We start from the raw sequence: 21,408 nt of genomic DNA, 5'->3' as shown, positions 1-21,408 counted from the left end.
ATTGTTACACACATAAGTATTTATCATACTAAAGGGTATAATTGTATTGAGAGAAATTTAAAATTAGATTAAAGGGGTAAATTCACACACACACAAACAAGATTTGAAAAAAATCTCATTTCAGATATCTCATTTTCAGATCAATGTATTGAATATTGCTGTAGCAAGGTTTCACTGTACTTGATGTATACATACAAATTAGATAATTAATTTTAATTACATTTTCTCAGCAACCTTGTTGGGCATTTTGTCTGTTGTAGCCTTGTATTTGTATTTAAGTGCTTAACACATGTATGTAATATGTAAGAAGCATTTATTTGTGTGATCATGTTTTTATTTAAAGAATAAACAAAACTAGTGATGATTCTGAAATATTTACAGTAAGTTTATGATGTTTTATAGATTGTATCAAATGCAATAATAATTCAGATGGACTTTGCTAAATTTCAGAAAATTACAGTGAGGCCTTCCAATTACAGCCACTAACAAGACCGTGAAAATGTGGCTGCTATTGGGAGTGACAGTTTTATTTCTGGAAAAAAACACCCCTAGAATTTGCGATCTATAAAAATAATAATCTATTCTGTAATTGATTACAATAACTATATAATTGATTACATTAAAATATATGATTATATTGATAATTTATAATAACTAGCTGTTGCCCGCAGCTTCTCTTGCATGGATTTGGTAATCTGAAAATTTCTTGGTGACTTCCCCAATATGATATTTGAACCGCTCATGGGGGTTGAATTGCCAGAAATCCCATCTTAGAGTGAGTCTCTATATTATAAAATAAAACTACTGTTGAAATTTCATATTTAAATGATTGATTTAATGATGATTTCCCCCATATAAACCTTTGTAGATCCCCTTAAGGGTCTAACTTTGAAAAACCCCTTCTTGTTGAGTCCATCATAAAAAGAAGCTATTGACCAAATTTCATATTTATAGCTTCAGCTCAGCATAATTTCTATATATAACGTTTGAACCTCTGTAAGGGTCTAATTTTGAAAAAGCCTTTTTTTAGTGAATGAAATTAAACTATTGACCAAATGCCATATTTATAGTTGTTTTAGCAGTATTGGTTCGGCATAAATGCTATATATATAACCTTTGAACTAGTATTGAACCCTTATGACTTTTTCCAGTGGTCAAATTTTGAAAAACTTTTTTTTATTTTTTTTTATTGAGTCTTTACATCATGAAATGAAACAACTGATAAAATTTTATATCTATAACTTTGGCAATGATGAATCAGAACATATAAAATTTCATCAGTAGTTTTATCTATATATATTTATAGCTTCAGTGGTTTTGGCTTGGCAATATTGCCTCATAAATAACCTTTGGGGGACCCCCTTAGAGACTGAATTTTGAAAAACCCCTTCTTTTTGAGTCTCTACATTATAAAATAAAACTAGTGTCCAAATTTCATATTTATAGCTCCAGCAGTTTTTTGGCAAGGATGAATCATTGAATGAAATGAGTCATGATGTGCTATTTTATATGTATAGCTTGATTAATCGATCTACAGCAATATTTTGGCATCTTAAATTTTGGGCTTGCAGTGCTGAGGTAGAACACAACAGAAACGACTTGGCAAGGGATACTGATACAGACCAAGACGGTGTATCAGCAACCCCAAATAGTTCTTTGTTCTTACCCATGAGAGCGATCAACTATATATATATATATATATATACACACACACCATACATGCTCAACCCATAACATGAGGGCCAAATGTGGCTCTTGGCATCGTCTGATGTGGCCTGTGATCTCGAACCTAATTTTGTAAGAATAAAGTAAGCTGCATATTTTCAGACACTTCAGTGACCTGCAGCACATTTTCAGATCATTTTAGTGTGACTCACGGCACATTTAAAAGGTCACTAAGTGATCTTTCTGCTTTTCACTGCCTTCAATATACCCATCTAGCATTTGTACTTGGGAAAAGAAAAAACATAATCTTTTTTTTTTCTCATTGAGTTTGGGAGGGGGGGGGGGGCTCCCTTGAAAATTATTTTTCTCATAGCAATATGTGTGGTTTTTTTCTCTCTCCATGTCCAAAGTCATAATTGTTTGGAGGTAAAACAGCTGTAATTACCTGTAACGATATAAGTCTATGGGACACATTCAGTTCCAACAAAAGGTAGCCGTTGCTCCAGATTTTGTACCAAAATCAATATAGATAGTTGTCAAAATTAACTTCACAAACAAAAAGACTGTTTCTTATCTGTGTGACATGTATAATTTAATGACATGATTTTTAAATATAATTTTGTGTTTTGCCTCAATTTCATTTGAATTTTATTTTTAGGATTAGTTGATTCATCAGAGAATCCTGAAGAAACAGCTCTCAGGGAACTGAAAGAAGAAACAGGCTATACATGCACTACTGTCAAACATACCAGTCCTTGTATGTAGAATTTTTCTTTCAAAATTGGATAATATTATATACTATAATTTAAAATTTAAAAAAATTGGGAAAAAACCTTTCAGAATTTTTGTTGTCAATCGAAACTATAGAAATCACACATTAATAATATTTTGTGGTTTAGTGCTTTAGTTTTTTCAATTATTGATGCTTGCAGATAAGTCAACTTTTTTCAACTTCTGCATAATGTTTAAAACTAGTCAGAAAACGTTAAGTTTGTACTGATGTATGTGCAAATCTAAATATACATAGTTTGTTTATAGCCCATAAAAATTACAGTAGTTATATATAATTTATGTTACATTAATTTATTCAAACACCATACTTGTTAAGGAGCATGAAAATATTTGCAACAATTTTAAATGTTATATACCCAGTATGTACTTTTTAATTCAATCCTGTTTGTATTTGAAACTGAGAAACTTGGTTCTATTTATTTTTTATATGCACATTATTTATCATTCATAACTTTGTGTGCTTATATATTTTCAATATTTGTTTCATTTAGTGACTGCTCTGGATCCTGGTCTCTCTAAGTGCACAATGAAAGTTGTAACTCTGGAGGTCAGCTATTAAGGCTTCTTATTTATAGACCCATGGTTTAAATATGTTTTTAAGTGCATATTTTATTAAAAAAATGATTTGATTATTGAAAATTTAAGGCTCAATTGCACTGCTTTTTTGAAACATTAAAAAAATTATTTTTAATAAAGTAATGGTAAAAAATGTTTGTAAAAAATTCAGTGAGCCAAAAATTATATTTCTGTTCACATATGTACATCAGAGCTATTTTTAAAATGGTCTATCTCTCCCTGCCAACTGCTAAGAATAACTGATACACAATTCTTAAGAAGTTGCAAGTTGCCCCAAAACATTATTTCAGATATCTAATTGATTACCATTGGATACGTTACTATATTTTTCAAGTGATATAAGCATTTATATGAAGCACTTATTAAATTAGGCTTACTGTTAGTAAATAAAAGATTATGTAAAATTAACATATATAAAATACATATATATAATTATGTAAAAGTTCCCATAGAAGTTTTTAGAGTAGAATTATTGGTTTTATTTTTTAAAGTTTCATAAAAATTACTTTATTTACATGCACTCATACAACTAATTAGCTGTAAATTATAATAAAAGAGAATAAAAAATAAATATCTTTTTTGATCAATTTTGATCTGAATGTTGCTTAAGAGATGAAGATGGAATCAGAGATTAAAAAAATCTGTTAGTTAGATATACTTGTACTTATTTATATTTATTATATGTATATTTTTTCATAATGTGGTAGATAGAGGGTTAAAGTAAATGGGACCAGGGACTGTTTAGATTGGTAAAAAAAATTTACATTACTAGGATTTCCATCTTTTAAACATGATTTTTTTAATCATTTAACGACAGTATCAAATTTATAATGCATGAGCAGGACTGTTCTGAAGCAAGGACATAACTAAGCACCCTTGGTACCCGAGGAATGCCATGATAATAACCACCAGTTGTTATTAACATTGATTGTGACTAGCTTTTAGGAGGGCCTAATCAAGAGAGGCATGATACCAAAATGGCTCTGTGCCTGGTGCTGGTCCTTTCTCTCATTCTTTCTGAGCTGTTGAGATTAGACAAGTTTTTAAGATTAACAGGTTTTTAATGTTCTTGGTGACACCATTTTTCTATTTTTTTTTGTCTAAAACAAACCCGGTAATATTATCGCATGATATTTGATACGTGGAACTTTCAATTACAGATTAATGGTGATGATATCATAAATCATGCTCCAAAACAAAAAGCTTGTGATGCTGGTAAGTCAGATTTTTTTATTTTCATATTAACACATCACAAGGAGGGGGTGGGGGGGGGGGCTGAGTCCAACCTTGTCTGACTGGAATTTAAAACTAACTCTTAATTTGTCTCATTTTTAAAACGGGAAAAGAAATGATATTCGAATTGGATCTTTTTCCTTTTCTTTTTGTCTAATTAAAGTTAAAAAAGAAATGCACTTACAGTATATATGGTACATAGAATTTCTCTTATGGGTGTATATATATATATATTACAGTAAATATAAATCATTATGCATTTTAACCAAATTTACAGTAACATATACATTGAAGTACAGTTTATGTTTAAAATATATACATAGTGTGTATATATTTTTGACGTGAAACTTAAGTTTGTGATAAGTTTCACGACAAAACGCTGACGTGAAACTTATCTGCTGATGGGGGGGGGGGGGGAAGCAAGCATGAGATGAAGGTGTGTGTAGAAGGAATAATCCTGTTTTTGATAGGGTTCCAATATCACTCCGGTATTGCAGAAGAGAAAAACAATTTTGCCATAAAAGTTGAAAAGGGCCAGCCTAAGAAGTGAGGGTGGTAAAAAATGTCTAGTTAGTTGTGCAGGGTGTCCCTGAATTTATCATACAGACATGAAGGTATGGGTAGTACGCCTAACTAACCAATATTCATAGAATACACAGAAAGCAGGGTTGGGTTTTTGACATGACAAGCATCAAAAACAGGTTTAAACTGTCAAAACCTAAATGAATGCTTTTTGATAATGTTTTGAACACAATAGGTATATAACATGATGAAAAACTTACTTTTTTGTATAATACAATGTTTTATTTTTAAACATTAACTTATTACAATAATTAAAACAAAATATTAATTATAATTTGCAATTTTGAATTTTTCAACATAAGTCTAAGAACGTATAAAATATAATTTTGTGGTTCATTTTATTTAAGCTACTGATTACCTGTGTTCAATTTGCTAAGTGGAATAGAGCTGCTTATTCAAAATATGTATGATGGGGCATCACAGAGTTAGGTTTTAGAAACTATAAATCAGTATTAAAACAGTAAAAAACTTATTGTCAGTGTTGCCAAATAGTTTTTTAACCTGATAGATATGCTAAATAAAAAAACTTACTTTCATGTAGATTAAAGGTTTTACATTTGCAATTATAATTACTGAGAATCTATTTTGATATTTTAAATTTTCTGATCTGCCCAAAATTTTATTCCATGTAAAAATTCTCACACAGAATCTGTTAATGCACTAATTAAACTCATTTATTTTCATCTAAAAATTTCTTAGAGCTCAGGGTGTATAAATTCACAGAGTTTTAAAGAGTATTTTCAACCAAAGCAGAGCCGACAGGACTTGATACCCAAAGCATTTGTTTTGCAAATTTAAAATTAAATACAGTTTCAATTGCATTATAAATGCTAGTAAATATACCATATCGTAGTTTGACTAATAAGTTTGACTAAGGATAAGTTACAGGAGTTTCTTAAGCTTCATGTACAAGCTAGCATTGTTAAATTAAATTACATTTTAGTTCTACAATTTAGTATTTTGATCGCTAGATATATTTCAATGTTATGCACAATAAGAGTATCTCAGTGATTATCTAGATAATTTAATAACAGAAATGAAAATAACATATATGCTATAATAAACTTTTTTAAACACTTATCAGTTGTAAAAAGAGTACAGCAGACAGTTTATATCAAAGTACATATATAAGCAGTTGAAAAAATTTTGGAAGGTCAAGAATCATCTTGAATCAGAGAATGTCAAATCATTCCATAGTTTTCCATTCTGTGTTTATGCTATGCTTTATTCAAATTGTATATTTTATAAGAAAAACCATATATATTTTGTCCAAAATAATTCTGTAGAGAGTAGAAAATTATTTTAGAATCTATTAAATATTTATTCTTTGTATAACAGTCACTTTTTAAACATTACATTTAATTAACGTGTGCATTTCCAATGGGAATTTTTATATTGAAAAGCAATATTTGAGGTTTTTTACAGTTTTTGACAAAGGTTTTGGCAGTTTAAACTGTCAAAAACCTGCCAACCCTGACAAAAAGTAATTGAGACAAGAATGATGCCACAAGATGAGACCACATTGTGCTCAGTGTATCGATTCCCAAGTGTTGCATTAAGATACTGAAAAAAACATTATCATGAAATGGGCAGGTGTTTCATCATGCTGGAAACGCATACAAATGGAAATGGTGGTGGAACATCCTAAATTTATTTCTACAAAGACTTGTAGAAAAATGCATTACATTAGCCTTAGGCTCCAACTTAAGTCAAGATGCTATCTACTAGCTCTCTTACCAACACAGGACAGCATTTGCAGTCTCATGTTCTAATAACAAAACATTCAGTTGATGCACAGTATTCTTTGTCTCTCTATAAACCTTGTAGCAAGCCGAAAAATTCTGAATAATCTTTGCATATGTGACAATTCTGGTCTCTTTAGGATCATTTTCTCTAATAACAATTTTCTAATTGCATTGATAAATGTTTTACCAAACAAAATGCTTATCACTGAGCTCTAGTGGATTGAATTTGAGCATAGAATTTTTCGTGTGGTGTGTAATTCAATTTTGACATTTTTTTCTTTTGTTAAATGCTTTTCTTTTTAGAACAAAGCTAAAAAATATTTTTTCTTTCAGAGTTCATTGAAGTGGTGCACATTCCAATTCATGAATTGCTTTCAAGGCTGAATGGCAAGTATTACTATCAAATTAACAATTCTTTTCACGGTAGCAATCTTTTTGTAAAATTTAAATGAATTGCAAGGCACATTTTATTTGCAATGAGTAAAAAAATCATCAATAAACCATAAAGTATAATCTCAGTTGATTTGTATTTTCAGAGTATAGTGACCAGGGCATTATGATTGATTCAAGGGTTTATTGCTTTGCTATTGGTCTGACCATTGGATCAAAGAATGCTTCATATAGCCAGACTGCTAACCAGTACTGAGGCATACTATAGATATTTTTGTAAAAGTTTTTTTTTTCAATGTGATTTTTATATGCAACTAAATCCTGTATTCCTAGTGTTCATGTTTTATTTTTCAGAAGATAAGCATATCTTCTTATTTGTTCAATAAAGTTCCATTCTCCTAAAGTTCTCAATCAGATGCTTTATTTAATCATGATAGGGACAAATTTGAATGGGGATTGGGATGTTCTGAATTTCTCTTGAAAAACTTTGGTGACTTATTTAACAATTTAGAATTCTATGATGGCCATGAATGTAAAAAATGCTATTTCATATTTACTTTTATAACTTTTCTAATTTCCGTGTGTATTAATTAAATACTGAGGATTTTTACATCCACTTTAAATCATCTTATAGAAAATCATTATCTTCATTATGAATATTAGCTCATGTAGAAAAACATTGATTTCCCTAATGCATAATTGAAATTTAAGAAAAAAACTTTTACAGGTGGGTAATAAAATTTTCTGTGACTGTATGCTTAGCTATATACTTAGTTCTATTTTCAACCGCTATTTTCTGTTTGTTAATATATATTCCTATAAAATATTTTACACAAACACTCCACCTAATTTTTTCTTAAAAAGGCCCAAAAATGTTGAGCGCAGCTGTCACCGGTACTATGCAGTAAACTAGTACAAAATATTTAGTTGTGACAAGGAACAACAATCCTAACAGGAACATTTTCTTTCCAATTGTATTGTCTTTGCAGTAGTAATATTTAACTCTTCAAAAATACTATGTTTGAGAAATGGGCATCAGCTGAATGGGACTGTTGGATGTGCCATTCCCTTATTGTTGCAATGTTATAGATTCAATATGCTTTAATTTTATCAAATTAAAAATAAAGGAAAAAATCTTAAATTTATCATATTTAAATATACAGCAAACAATAAATAATCATAATCACACGAAACGTATTATTTTTTACCATATGACGTCAATTGAATTCTTATCAGATTCATTTTGATGCACCAAAGCCAATTTATGCCATCTGATATGTCCTTTAGAATGGAGTATACATATACAGGATGTTGTCTTGAAGTGGTGACAAACTCGGAGGGGTGATATTAGGCATCAAGTGAAACAAAAATTGCCATAGAACATGGTATCGCAAACCACGTTTAGTCAGTCAAAATCTCAAAAATACTTATGAAGGGTGTAACATTGAGTGGGATAAAAAGGCCAATAGTAAGTAGAAAAAACATTTATTTGACAGCATGTGATTACAACAATGCCTGTGGTGTACAAAATAAAGTACAATAATAACTTCGAACAACTCCTGTGGTCATTTCTCTGTTTACTTTCTGACATTGAACTGAGCTGTACAGGCTGTATTGCAATCATGCTGTCAAGTAAATGGTAAAAATGTCAAGTTTTTGTACTTACCTTTTTTTGTATTTATTGTATACCACAGGTTGTGTTCCAATCATGCTATCAAATGTTTTTTTTTCTACTTATTATTGGCCTTTTTGTCCCACCCTTAAGTATTTTCCTGTGATTTTCACTGACTAAATATGGTTTGCGATACCATGTTTTATAGCAATTTTTGTTCCCCTTGATGCCTAATATCATTCCTCTGAGTTTGTTGCCACTTCAAGGCAACACCCTGTATAATAATGTCTGCTAGGCTGCTTCAGCAAAAATTTTCAAGTATGGATAGCGTTTATTTAATGCAAATATGCATTTGATTTGGTTTAAAAAATTTATTTTAAGAATAAAAAAACAATATCACTTGATATCAAGATAACGGAAATTTCACATCGTTTAAAATTTTAAATTGTTTGTCTTCAAAAATGACAAAACAATTTTTTTTCAAATACTTTTTGTTAACTCGTATTTGCAGCCATGTTTTCTTGAAACAAACTTATAACATTATCAATAGAGCCTGTTGTACATTCATACACCATCTCTATTGCCACTCTTCACAAATAAGAGCAGAAAAATAGGTTTTTGCATGTTTGGATATCACAAACAAGCTATATTTTTCCAGATTTTTCTGTGTGTGAAACACAATCTAAAGTGGTTTTTGATGATGGAAATTAAGAATTCTCAAGATAGTTTTCCCTACATAAAAATGGAAGCGATTGATACCTAGAAAAATTTATTTCTGAGAATTAAGGGGGCTCTACTCCTTCTACGGTTATGTTTGAAAAGGACAGCTCACTAGTAGTAAATGAAATCGTAACCCTCTATGGTTCAACCCAATAAAAATGTATTGAAAACAATTTTTTTTTTTCAGAGAAACGGCTGTAAATTTTGGTGCTGTTACCACAATTTTAATTGAAATAGTTCCTTTACACAAAACCTTAGAGTGGATTTTTTAATTAGTTCAAATAGTTAATTATATATAAGGGTAAAATGTACAGTATGGCTTGATTTTTAATGTTATCTATCAACAGATACAATCTCGCTTAGCAAAGTTACAGTTTTTACCCTGAATTTCATCTCCAATATCCTCAATTTTGTGCGATTTTTATAAATCTGAACACAAAAAATGTAATTTTTAATATCTGAACACAAAATGCAGCTCTCATATAAAATGACATCAAGTAAATCAACTCTTTCTGGGTAAAAAATTATTGTACTTATATAGCTGTATTTGTACTTGATCAAATTGATACATGGGAGCCATCTGAATGAGTTGGTGACTTCAATACTTTTAACAACCAAAACATGCTTGTGTGCAGGGCTGCAAATAGGGGAGGAATAGGTGAGTCTGGTGCTGGACTAGAGAAGGTCCCAAATTTATCCTTCAACTATTCTTAAATTATATGGGGTTGCTATATATATAATGTTTGTGTGACAATGTATCCAGTTACGGCCCTGCTTCTAAGAATTCAAATAATTTTTGAGGCCCCTGTTATTGGGTAGACCAATGGGGCCCCCAGAGTCTAAGACAACATTGAATCCACATCAGATATAATCCTCTTTTATAGTTCATGTGATAGTGTGTAAAACTGAGGATGTTTTCTTGTGATTTTAAACCAAAAATCACATTAACTCTCACAGCAGCAATCCTGGGATATCTCGTCAAACTTGATCTGCTTTATTTCTGTCACTCCAAAATATCTCAGGTTCTTAACATGCTCTTATTTCCAGTGTGGCAGTTATAATGCAGATCAGGAAAACGTAAAAAAATCGCTTAAAGGGTTAATGTTGGTACTTACTAAATATCCTTGAAAAACAAAATAGATGGTGTAATCAAATTTTGTAACACTTGAATTCCCCCAGGAATGGCCTAGTGGCCTCTTGGCACATGAGAAGCCTTATAATCATGCATAGCATTTATCAGTAGCGTTGTAATTATCAGTAACTTATCCTCTATCCTAGAACAAAAAACTAGTTTTGTTACTTCAAATAAAATCTGATTAAAAAAACAGGTTAGGTAACAGCAATTGGCTATAGGTAGGGGCTACTGGATTCCCAGGTTGACGTATTCATTATATTCGTGCGAAGTGCAATATCACCATTGCAGCCCAATAACTGTGTTTTCTATATTCTGTTTTTTTTAAATGATTAGACATCACTTGGAACAGAATACTGGTTTTGCTGCCAGGATGAAGAGTTATATTTTAGGTGCTTAAAACCCAGGATAAAACTATAAAAGTTCTTTTATAAAACTTGCAAAATGTAACCAATAAGTAGATATATGTAAATTTCACAAAAAAATTTCAAAATTTAGCAAAAAAAAATTTTTAATCAGAAAATTTGCAAAGAAAATTCATATAAGAAATTTTGCATTCATTCCCAATAATGAATTCCGAATGGAAAATTTCACGTTCGTTCAAAAAACCTGTTGAATAAATAAAACAGTTAAAAAAAATTTTGCATTAAAAAAAACTGGCGGTATTACTGGAAAGTGTTAAAGTACTTGGAGTTGAAAGCTAACATTGCAGTAATCTCTACTTTCCCCTAATTTATCCTTATTTTTCAAATGCTTTTCTATATCGTTTTTTTGTGAAATTTCAAAAAGTTGTATATACAGTCGAGTCCACTTATAACTCGGATATAACAAATAATATTTGTGATCTTTTTATTGGTTGTGGCGATGAAAGAACAATTATTACAAATCAACTCGGTCACTGCTAATTCAAGCGTATTATTGATTGGTGTGACGCGTATATAAAATTCATAAACACCCAGTTTTGTTCTGAATTTTTAAATTGTACAATACTGTCAAAAGGAAAAACCATTAGCACATAAATGACTGCATGTTGAAATATTGTCCGAGGCTTTCATGGCCGGCGTTCAAAGACTTGCAAACGATTTCCGGGCTATTATATATAGGCTATGGTCTAAGACTAAGATATTTTCTTCCTGACGTTTCGCCCTCATCTGAGGTTATTCGGACGAAAGGCTTCGTACATCTACTGTCATTGACTTGTTTTCTATATTCTTCTACGGCCGATCAAGTCTCAGAAGTGCATATAGAGAACAAGTCGATGACAGATGTACGAAGCCTTTCTCGCTTGCCGCGGAGACACGTCCGAATTGTTTGCCACAGATGTGGCGAAACGTCAGGAAGGAAATCTCTTAGACCATGGCCTAATAGCCCGGAAACCGTTTGTATGTCTGCATGTTGTTGTGTATATACACTCATAAATTAATATATACTCCATAAATTAAGGGTAATGCGAGCTCCGGCAAATAAAGGTTGAGAAACAAAACAAACGTTACTTGTTCATAAAGCCCATTTATTAAACGAAAGATAAAGAACAAAAACGATGGTGTATGTATGATACCATTCATAAAAACTACGATTTTTGCTCCCTGGAGCAATTGTAAAAAATATCTCCTTTACAAAAACTTACTATTACATGGTTGGTATGATGGTTAATACATTGTATGTCTCCCATGCGATGAAATACAGTCCGTACAACGCCTAGGCATGCTGAGTATCAAATTATCGATCTGATCTTGGGGAAGATCACTCCACTCAGCAAGCAATGCTCTCCGAAGTTCCGGTACACATGTAGGAGGTGGTTGCAACTCGTCGGCCAAGCATGTCCCACACATGCTCTATCGGATTCAAGTCAGGTGAGAATGCTGGCCATTCCATACGGGCTATATCCTCAGATTCAAGGCATTCGTTTACGATGTTTGCTCGGTGAGGACGGGCGTTGTCATCCATAAACACAAATTCTGCGCCCATGGCACCCCTAAACAAACGTACATGTTGTTCCAGAATGATGCCCCGATAAATTTGGGCTTTCATGGTTCCGGTTTGAACATGCAGATCTGTTCTGGAACCCGGTATAATTCCACCCCAAACGAGCAATGCTGCACCACCGTAACGGTGTCGTTCAATGATGTTGTCTTGGTGGTAACGGGTACCTGGCGTTCTCCATATGAAAGTCCGACGTGAATCAGCTGCAAGCTAAACCTGGACTCGTCGGAAAACATCACACAAGCCCACTGTGATGATGTCCACATTGCATGTTCTCTACTCCAGGCTAATCGTTGCCGTGAGCGAAACACATCTGACAGGCCTGCGAGCATATAGACCAATATCTCCCAAACGTCTGTACACGGTTTGCCTTGAAACTGTGGTACTCGTGGCTGCAGATAACTGACGAGACAGGTCGGATGCTGTGCTCAGTCTGCTTCTTTTGGCAGTTACTGCCAAATACCGGTCTTCATTCGGCGTTGTAACTCGGGGGCGACCTGTACTGTAACGTCTACTGACATTTCCGTTATCTTGGAATCGTTGCCAAAGCCTAGAGATGACACTTTGGGAAATTCCAAGTTCCTCGGATACTTCCATCTGAGTACGCAGACATTCCAGGCGGCCGATAATTCTACCACGTAAAAAATCATCCACATGCGTCCTCTGTGTCATAACTATTCGCTTATGGCACTGAGCGCCTTACAGAACTCTTGTGAACTATTTTACTTCTTTGCCACCATTCCTTATATACCCCCCTCTTACACTCTCGTCATTGTGACGTACTATCGGCATCATCTGGTGGCTTCCAGAAATTTGCATATCATTCTTGCAGATGTGTGTGATAATTCTACAGGTGAAATTTTTACTTTAGATTTCGATTTCCGTGAGATTCTGAATTATCCTTAATTTATGGACATGGGTGTATATCTTGCGTATTCTATTTACGTTCCTAAACTTTTCAGATATCAATCAATGGGATACTATGTGGGATGACTACATTGTTGAGTTGTGGTAGAGTGCCCGCCCATGATTACTTTTTTGTTGGTGATTGTGTGGGTTCGAACCCAATTCTTTGTTTGATATCGTACCTTTTTTTCGATTATATACAATGAAACCTGTACGAAACGGAACGGTCAAGAGACTGAAATGATATTCTATTTTAGACAGGTTTCCATTTTGTAAAGGTGCACACACACAAAAGCATTAATCAATGAAGGGACTATTTTTTGATTCCCTGTCCAAGACAGGATTTCCATCTCTAAGTCGCACTGAAACCTCGGCTAACGAACGTGATTCCGGAACGAATCGCCTTCGTTCTTCAAGGTATGACCGTATTTGCAAGAAGAGTTTGAGTACCATGTATCTTCCACAAAAGACGACTGAAAATTTTTTTTTTACTCAGCCGTTTTGAGAGCAGCATTTTTGCGACTATTCCCAGTCTAGGGATTAAAGCACTCTTAAGAGCCTCTGCCGACGAAACGTTAATGTATTGTCTCAGCCAATAATAGTAAATCAACTCCCAGGATACAGGAGTACATCCCAAGACGCTAAAACGTAAAAATTTTTTTAAACTAAAGTATTAAAAAACGAAACCACTTGTATTTCTATTTTAAAAGGTTTTTGAAAATTAACTCAAAATTTCCCTGAAAGAAATTCCGTGTTTTCCCGAAAGGTGGGTCCTGTGTATGCCCTCTGACCCCGGGGGGGGGGTGTTAATACTGCACGAAGATTAATTCGCTGTCAACGGACTTTCAACGGAAATCCGTCCAGGCAGTGCCATCTATGATCGAAATCTACAATTAAGAGCTATGTAACAATTGTCTGCAAAATTTAGTTGAAGTATTTTCATAAATTTTACATGGTTCGTACGGTCCTTCATTCGATGCGAATGCGTAAAAGTTCATTTTTAAGGCCTTTAAAATCCACAAGAGTGGATAATTACCAATTTTTTTCCGAGTGCAAGGTGGGCGCCCGCAACACGCATGGTCAAGTGTTTCAGAGGAATAGCAAATAAATGCACTTAACTTTAGCTTCTTTTTTGATATCTCCACCTGCGCACAAATTAGTTGCGACTGCAGCTTTCCATCATAGAAGAAAGTTATTTTCATGACTAGTAGTAGTTTTCTTTCCCTTGTCACGTAAATCATCTCAGCTTGTTTTTTCGTCCACATCGTACAGGAGCATAGACGGTACAGACAGGGGGAAAGAGATGGCGATCCGAGAAATTCACTAAAAATTGTATCATTATCATTGGGGAAAGGGCAAATATAGCCACCCCGCCAGATCACCATGCACACCCTCGGTGAGAGAACCACCCTTCCTCCGTTGGAAGAGCATGTATCCGCTTATGTACGAGAGTCCAGCAAATCACTCGAAGACAACGCATGAGATGAGCGAAGTGGAAAAAAAGCAGCTTAGTCCAACTGCGCACCGCCAACCTTTGTTAGGAGCACCGGCTTTGAGAAAGGTTTCTCGAAGAGATTTGTGTTATACTGCTCTCGCGGGAACTACGGATAAGCGCTGGTTAAGGCAAGGAAAGATGCGAGTGGAAAAAGTGATAATTCCTAGTTTATAGCCAGGGGCGTCGGAACTGTTTCGACCCTGTGGGTGTTCGTCTTCAGTTTCATGTAGAAAAAATTTTGATTTCTGAATCAATTCTGGGGGTGCTCGGTCCCGTTCTACAAATTTCCGTGGGAGTTCGAGCACCTCCGTCGCCTCTGAATTTTGCCGACACTCCCCTTCCTTCGTAAGTGAGACAGGACGTAGGAGCGAGCTACAGAGGTTTTAGGATTGAGGGGTCTACTAGAGGACTCATCTATAGGGATGTTAGTTCAGGTGTTCACAAACTAGGGGAAGTTTTCGGTAATCCTAAAAAAGATGGAAAATAAAGATGCCATTAAGAATATTTCGTATTTTCATAAAGGGTGGTTGACGTAAGCATCCTTCAATCCCCCTTGTCAGCAAATCCGAAACCCCCCTTCCCCCTCAGTGCTGACGCAATACTTGAATGACCCCTTAGGATGCCGACTCTCCTCCCATAAAAGTATATTTGGACTCAACGGGGCCCCATAAAGTTGTTTTCTCCCTAGGTTTATCGTGACTGTCCTGGGTAACGGGCTCGGGTAGACGTCTTAGAAACAAATCTTAAATTATTAATTCTCCAGTTTTTTTACGCGCATTTTTCAATTAAACTCAAGTACCAAAAAATGCTTGATCATTGAAACTGTTATAACGACCCCCCTCAGGGTAGGAGGTGTCTTACATAGGCCCACCCGAGTATTGGGCCGGTGGCCTTGGATGCATGGCCCCCACAAGGGTGGGGCTGACAGGGTTCTGTACGATTTCTATCATTTTTTCTTATAAATTCAATGAGGGGTCAGCCTAAGAACCCCGCTTCCGGATGTGGGAAGTATGCCTCCGTGATTATGGGAACTGATGATCTTCGGTAAATAAAATTATAAATGTGAACACAGGGGTAATTGCAACATAAACGCGCACATTAGAGACCAAAAACACAATCCATGAATTTTAACGATAGGGATCATTCAAGTATTACGTCAGCATCGAGGGGAGGGGATTTCCGATTTGCTGACTTTTGGATGACAAGGGGGGGGGAGGGGGTTTGAAGGTTGCTTCCGTCAACAACCACCCTTTTTGAAGATATACGGGTTGCCATTGAAGTCTCATCATTGATTTTACACGTTTTGTTTGTAAAGCTGAGTTTCAATTCATTTATTGAATTTGTGTCGACCAACAAAACTGTTTTTAGGACAGGCATCTTCAACCCGTTGCTCGCGAGCACCACAGTGCTCCCTGAAGTACCCAGAGTGCTTGATGCTCGTATCCTATTTAGTGCTCGCGAGCACTCTATCAATGTTCCAGTTGAACACCTCATACAAATTGCATTCAAGGATTGAAATCATCCCGATTTTACGCATTCGTATGCCAAACTTAGGGTGCTCATCTTTTGACAATAGGTGCAAGCAGATGCTCGCAACTGGGAAAAAGGTTGAAGATCTCTGCTTTAGGAGAATGGGAGAGACCTTTTTAAGGATGAAACTGAGCATTCTATTCGATTTTTTGACCACCGTGGAGCCTCAAGTCGCTCGTCACTGAGAAATTCCCAAATCTGCGATCCTATTTGCATACAGAACAATACAGTTGACGCTCGTTATAACGACTCACTTTATAGCAACCATTCATAACAACGACCGGTAGGATAAATCCCAAATGTTTTCATAGAACGACTATCATATATGTTTTACTTTCGATATAACGACTGTTTTCGACGGGTTGAAGGAGGTCGTATCAAGCGTCGACTATACTATTTGAGTTGTTTGAATCAAAATAAGTGACCATGCACTTGTCAACGTTGAAACTCGTGCTCCATTTATTTGCCCATGTGTGTCCCGATCATATTCAAGTTCGTCTGGAGCAACTCCCTATCGCTTAGATTCCCGACTACCACCATTAGCTTCGTGTCAACTGCGAATTCGCCAACAATCCCATTGATACCCTGATAGAGTATCTATGAAAAGTGAAAAAATGATAGGCCAAGCACATTTCCTTGAGTAGTGTGACCATGCGTCCCGTATTTCCTGAGACAGTCCCGGTTTTTTGTTTTTTTCGCTGTTCCGACCTTTTTGCAAAAATGTCCCGGTTTTTCACGTACCTTCAATGAAGACAACTTGACTTTTTAACCCAACTCAGTAGTATTACACTACGATTATTCCTATCCTTCGCTATATCCAGATACACAAATTGCCATCCTAAACCAACTTACGCTTCTCTATCTGAAAAGCAAGATTCTTTCAGTATTCAACTTAACAGATTATCCCAGCGACTAAGTGCGGTAGAAGATGAGTTCTGCCCATTGAGGATATCCAACACCAAGTCTCCGACCTCTCCTTGGACCTCTGAATTTCGCTCGCCTCTAAAGTAATCGACCTTGAGGACCGCTTCCGTCGGCCAATTTAATTTTTTGTGGCATCCCGGAAGAAGCCTCGGACATTCAATCTACCTTGGCTCTTGAGTCAAAAATAATTAAATGCTGCTCCAATCTTCTGCAACCTTAAATTTCCGACTCCGATATCGATCGTTGCCACAGAATTGGCTCTAGGAGAACCCCCAATGAATAAATGAACGCCAGAACTTTGCACTGGACTTATCCCGTTGCCGAGATCTCTTCCAGCTCAGCTTCATGACAGAGTCTGGAACAAAGAACCCCCAGTCTTTCAATAATTAAATTCAAAACTAAAACTTAAATTCTTAAAAACGCATTCAAATTAAAAAACAATAGTATTTCAATCTCCGAGGACTTCTTATCTGAGACACACAGGCTACGTGGGCAAATTTGGAGAGTCTCAAAGAAATTTCGCGATTCTGGATTGAAAGTTAAATTTTTTTATAACTGCCCTTATCAACAACAAATATATTCGGGATCCCAACATTAATGACATTATTCTGTTTTCCTAAACCTCTTCCAGTATTAGCCCACTCTCTCTGATTTTCTTCTGCCATCCATTTTAAACTAACCACAAAATTCAATTTTAACAAGGCCAACTACATCCCCCCCCCCATGCAAAATACCCTTCTTACTCACTTTCCTGACTTCGTCTCTTAACATCTCCCTCTAATGATATTCAATTTCTCTGGTGTAAATTCAAAGCTGTAATCGAAAAATGCAAAGCCACACTGTTCCTACCAAATGCTCCTCTTCTAAATGTCTCCAAACCCTTGGATCAACCGGGACATTTCCATCTGAAAAGAAAAATTCGGCGTGTCTCCAAACTCAAATTCAATGACTCTCACAGAAACAAGATCTGTCTCTACTCGTATAAATTTAAAGACCTAATTTTTCACCAAAAATCTAATTACTTAATCGACTCTTTGACTACTTATCTTAAAACAAATCCCACAAAATTTTGGAATTTCCTCCGCCGGCACTCTTCCTCATTCTTAAAACTTCCAACTCAGACCTAACTTCTCCTCTTGATATTGCCTCCGAATTTAATCGGGTGCTTTCTGTGGTGGTGTTTTCTCCTTCAATCCCACTCCTCCCCAATACTCCTTTTCTTATTCACTTCACAACTCCAGTCCCGTCCTTTTCTCTAAAAAAAGCTGGTCTCCTGAATTTTTTTAAAAAACTAAAACCCCACTCTAATGACCCTGATGAAAGCCGACATCATATCCTCAAATTCTGCGCAGATGAAATTTCTTACTATCTCATTATTTTCAACGTCTCACTGAATGCATTTAACCTGAAATCTGACCGGAAAATTAAGATAATACCCATCCATAAGTCAGGTTCACTATCCCACCCCCTTAATTTCAAACCTATCGCAATCACCTCTTGATGCTGCAAGCTTTTTTTGAGCACAATTACCAAAGGAATCCGTACCCCACCTCGATTCGATTAACTTTTTCTTCCCCAACCAGCATGCCTTTCGATCATCGTCATCTGTGTGTATCTACCCAGTTAATCCTTTTCATACCTGATCTAACAGTGTTTCTCAACAGCCGGGCCGCAAGTAATTAGCCGTTTCAATTTTCCTCATTCATTTTCCGTTAGTCGCGTGTTTGACTGAGCCTTCGACTCACAAAAATGAATAAAACCGGGTCGCGGACTTGAGAACCACTGATCTAACATACACCATTAACACAAAAACCTTCAATCCGATATCATTTTCCTAGATTTTTCCAAAGCATTTGACAGGGTGCTTCATAATAAACTTCTACTGAAACTTTCAAACCTTGGCCTATGTCAGAGGTCGTCAACCTTTGTCCGGTCGCGAGCACTACCTATACCCATCAAAAGAAGAGCACTCTTGAATTAAATGACATACAAATGCGCAAAAAATCAGAATGATTTTAATCCTTATTGAAATTCGTCCTAGGTGTTTAATTGGAACGTTGATCAAGTGCTCGCGAGCACGAAATCGGACACGAGCATCGAGCACTGGGTACTTCAGAGCAACGGGTTGAAGATGCCTGGCTTATAAGTTCAACTGCTTAAATAACCGCAGCCAGTTCATCTCATTCAAGAGCCAGAACTTCATTTCTTCATGTTAAGTCTGGCACGCCTCGGGGTTCGATACTCTTACCATTATTATTTTTAATTTATATCAATGATCTACCTAACTCCATTAACTGCCGGATCAGATTCTTCGCAGATGAATGTGCCATTTACTAAACCAGTTTCCAATACATCCCACTAAAAGAATCTTTCACACAACCTTAACATTATTTCCGAATGGTGCTCAACCTGGGAGAATTGCCCCTCAACTCCTCAAAAACAGTTTTTATGAAAATCACACGTAAAAGAACTCCCCTCGATTTCCCTTACCCAATCAACAATTACTTTATCTCTGAGGTTTCCCATTATAAATACCTGGGCGTTATAATCTCTGCCGATCTCCGCTGGAATCTTCACGTTGATTATATTTTTTCTCGCAAATGTTTCGAAAAACTTTTTTACTTCGTCTCGTAACCTGAAAAACTCCACCCGTCATGTCCGTCAACCTGAGCTTCCAGACAAATATTCCCCTGTTCTCTCCTACGCCTGTGAAACTTGGGACTCCCATACGCAAACCAACATAGACGAATTAGAATCTATTCAAAATAAGTCCAGACGCTTGATTTTTTGACTGCTGGTCTTCCTCTGTCTGCATTTCGGAGCTCAAGCGCCAACTCAATATCCAACCGCTTACCTCTCTCATGGACTTCACTCTCGATTAACTTTTCTTTTCAAAATCATCCCCATGGGCGTTTTTTTAATATCGACACTTCCAACATTCTAATTAAACCCTCACATTTTTCTGTTAGACTCAACCATCCCCAAAAATTGCAGCTCATCTTTGCTTCTTCAGATTGTCATAAATTTAGTTTCTTCCCAAGAACTATTATGACTGGAACAACATCCCACCAAATATTGTAGCTTGTACTAAGATTTCCGAATTTTTTTGTAACATTAATCGTCCTTTCTGTCATACTTAACAACCGCATTTTCTTGTACAGGCCTCGGCCAATCAATATTGAATAAATAAACTACAAATATTCATCTGGCATATTTGTCATGTTTTTTTAATTCATTGCAGTTTGAAGTGGCGCTTTATTTTCCGTGATTTCGATAATTGGCATTGTCCCGTATTTCGAAGCCCAATTTCCCGTATTTTTCTCGAGGAAATGTGGTCAGCCTATTCTTGGACTATTTGTGACACCTGTACCATCAGAAATTTCCCCATAAGACGATGTGACCTATCTCGCGACCACGATTCTATCCAGTTCAAAAAGTTGCCCCATGCAAATTTCATGTAAAATCAAGAGTTTACCATGTCTGACCCGATCGAATGCCTTCTGGAAATCGAGATGGACAACGTCGAAATTTTTGCCTTTTGCTCAAAGACTAAAGGCCGCTACACACTACTCTGACGTGACGTGGTGCCACGTCACTTCAGAGGGGTCTTTAGTCACATGATCATAGAAAGAAAAGTTGGTTGCACACGACTTTCTCTTCCTAAACCTGTGCTGGTTTTCCATCAATACATTATGCTCGTCCATCCACTTCATCAGTTGCCTTTTGACGATTTCTAAAACTTTCGATGGGGAGCTCGTCAAACTCACTGGACGATAATTAAACGGTTTCTCTTCTACCTTTTTGAATATTGGAACTTGCATTAGCAAGCTTCTAATCTTCTGGGACGATACCCTCAGCAACATTACTCCTGTAAACCAGGGTTCAGTTTTTGGCATAACAAGCATCAAAAACTGGTTTAAACCGTCAAAAACCTAAATGAATGCTTTTGGATAACATTTTGAAAACAATACGTTGATAAAATGATGAGAAACTTACTTTCTTTGTATAACTACGTTTTATTTTTAAACACTAATTTATTACAATAATTAAAACGAAATGTTAATTATAATTTGCAATTTAGACATACAAAGAGTCTAGAACAGATAATATATAATTTTATGGT

General features: G+C 35.5%; 1 protein-coding gene across 3 annotated transcripts in view; it reads left to right on the top strand.

Moving 5' to 3' along the window:
* Positions 1 to 7,389, top strand: part of LOC149065637 (ADP-sugar pyrophosphatase-like) — a 55,133-nt gene extending 47,744 nt beyond the window's left edge. For all 3 annotated transcript variants that reach the window (XM_089253425.1, XM_089253423.1, XM_089253424.1), the window contains exons 6-10: positions 2,324 to 2,422; positions 2,949 to 3,004; positions 4,194 to 4,248; positions 6,927 to 6,980; positions 7,130 to 7,389. In XM_089253425.1, coding sequence (XP_089109551.1) covers positions 2,324 to 2,422; positions 2,949 to 3,004; positions 4,194 to 4,248; positions 6,927 to 6,980; positions 7,130 to 7,239 — 374 coding nt within the window. In that variant the 3' untranslated portion in view covers positions 7,240 to 7,389. The remainder of the gene's footprint in view (positions 1 to 2,323; positions 2,423 to 2,948; positions 3,005 to 4,193; positions 4,249 to 6,926; positions 6,981 to 7,129) is intronic.
* Positions 7,390 to 21,408: the final 14,019 nt, after the last annotated feature.

Source organism: Pholcus phalangioides, unplaced genomic scaffold (assembly GCF_987345545.1).
Source record: "Pholcus phalangioides strain wild (caught in Gottingen) unplaced genomic scaffold, Ppha-v1.0 ptg000039l_1, whole genome shotgun sequence".
Classification (NCBI taxonomy): Eukaryota; Metazoa; Arthropoda; class Arachnida; order Araneae; family Pholcidae; genus Pholcus; species Pholcus phalangioides.
The sequence above is the reverse complement of the archived record's forward strand: the minus strand, read 5'-3'. Positions and strand labels throughout refer to the sequence as shown.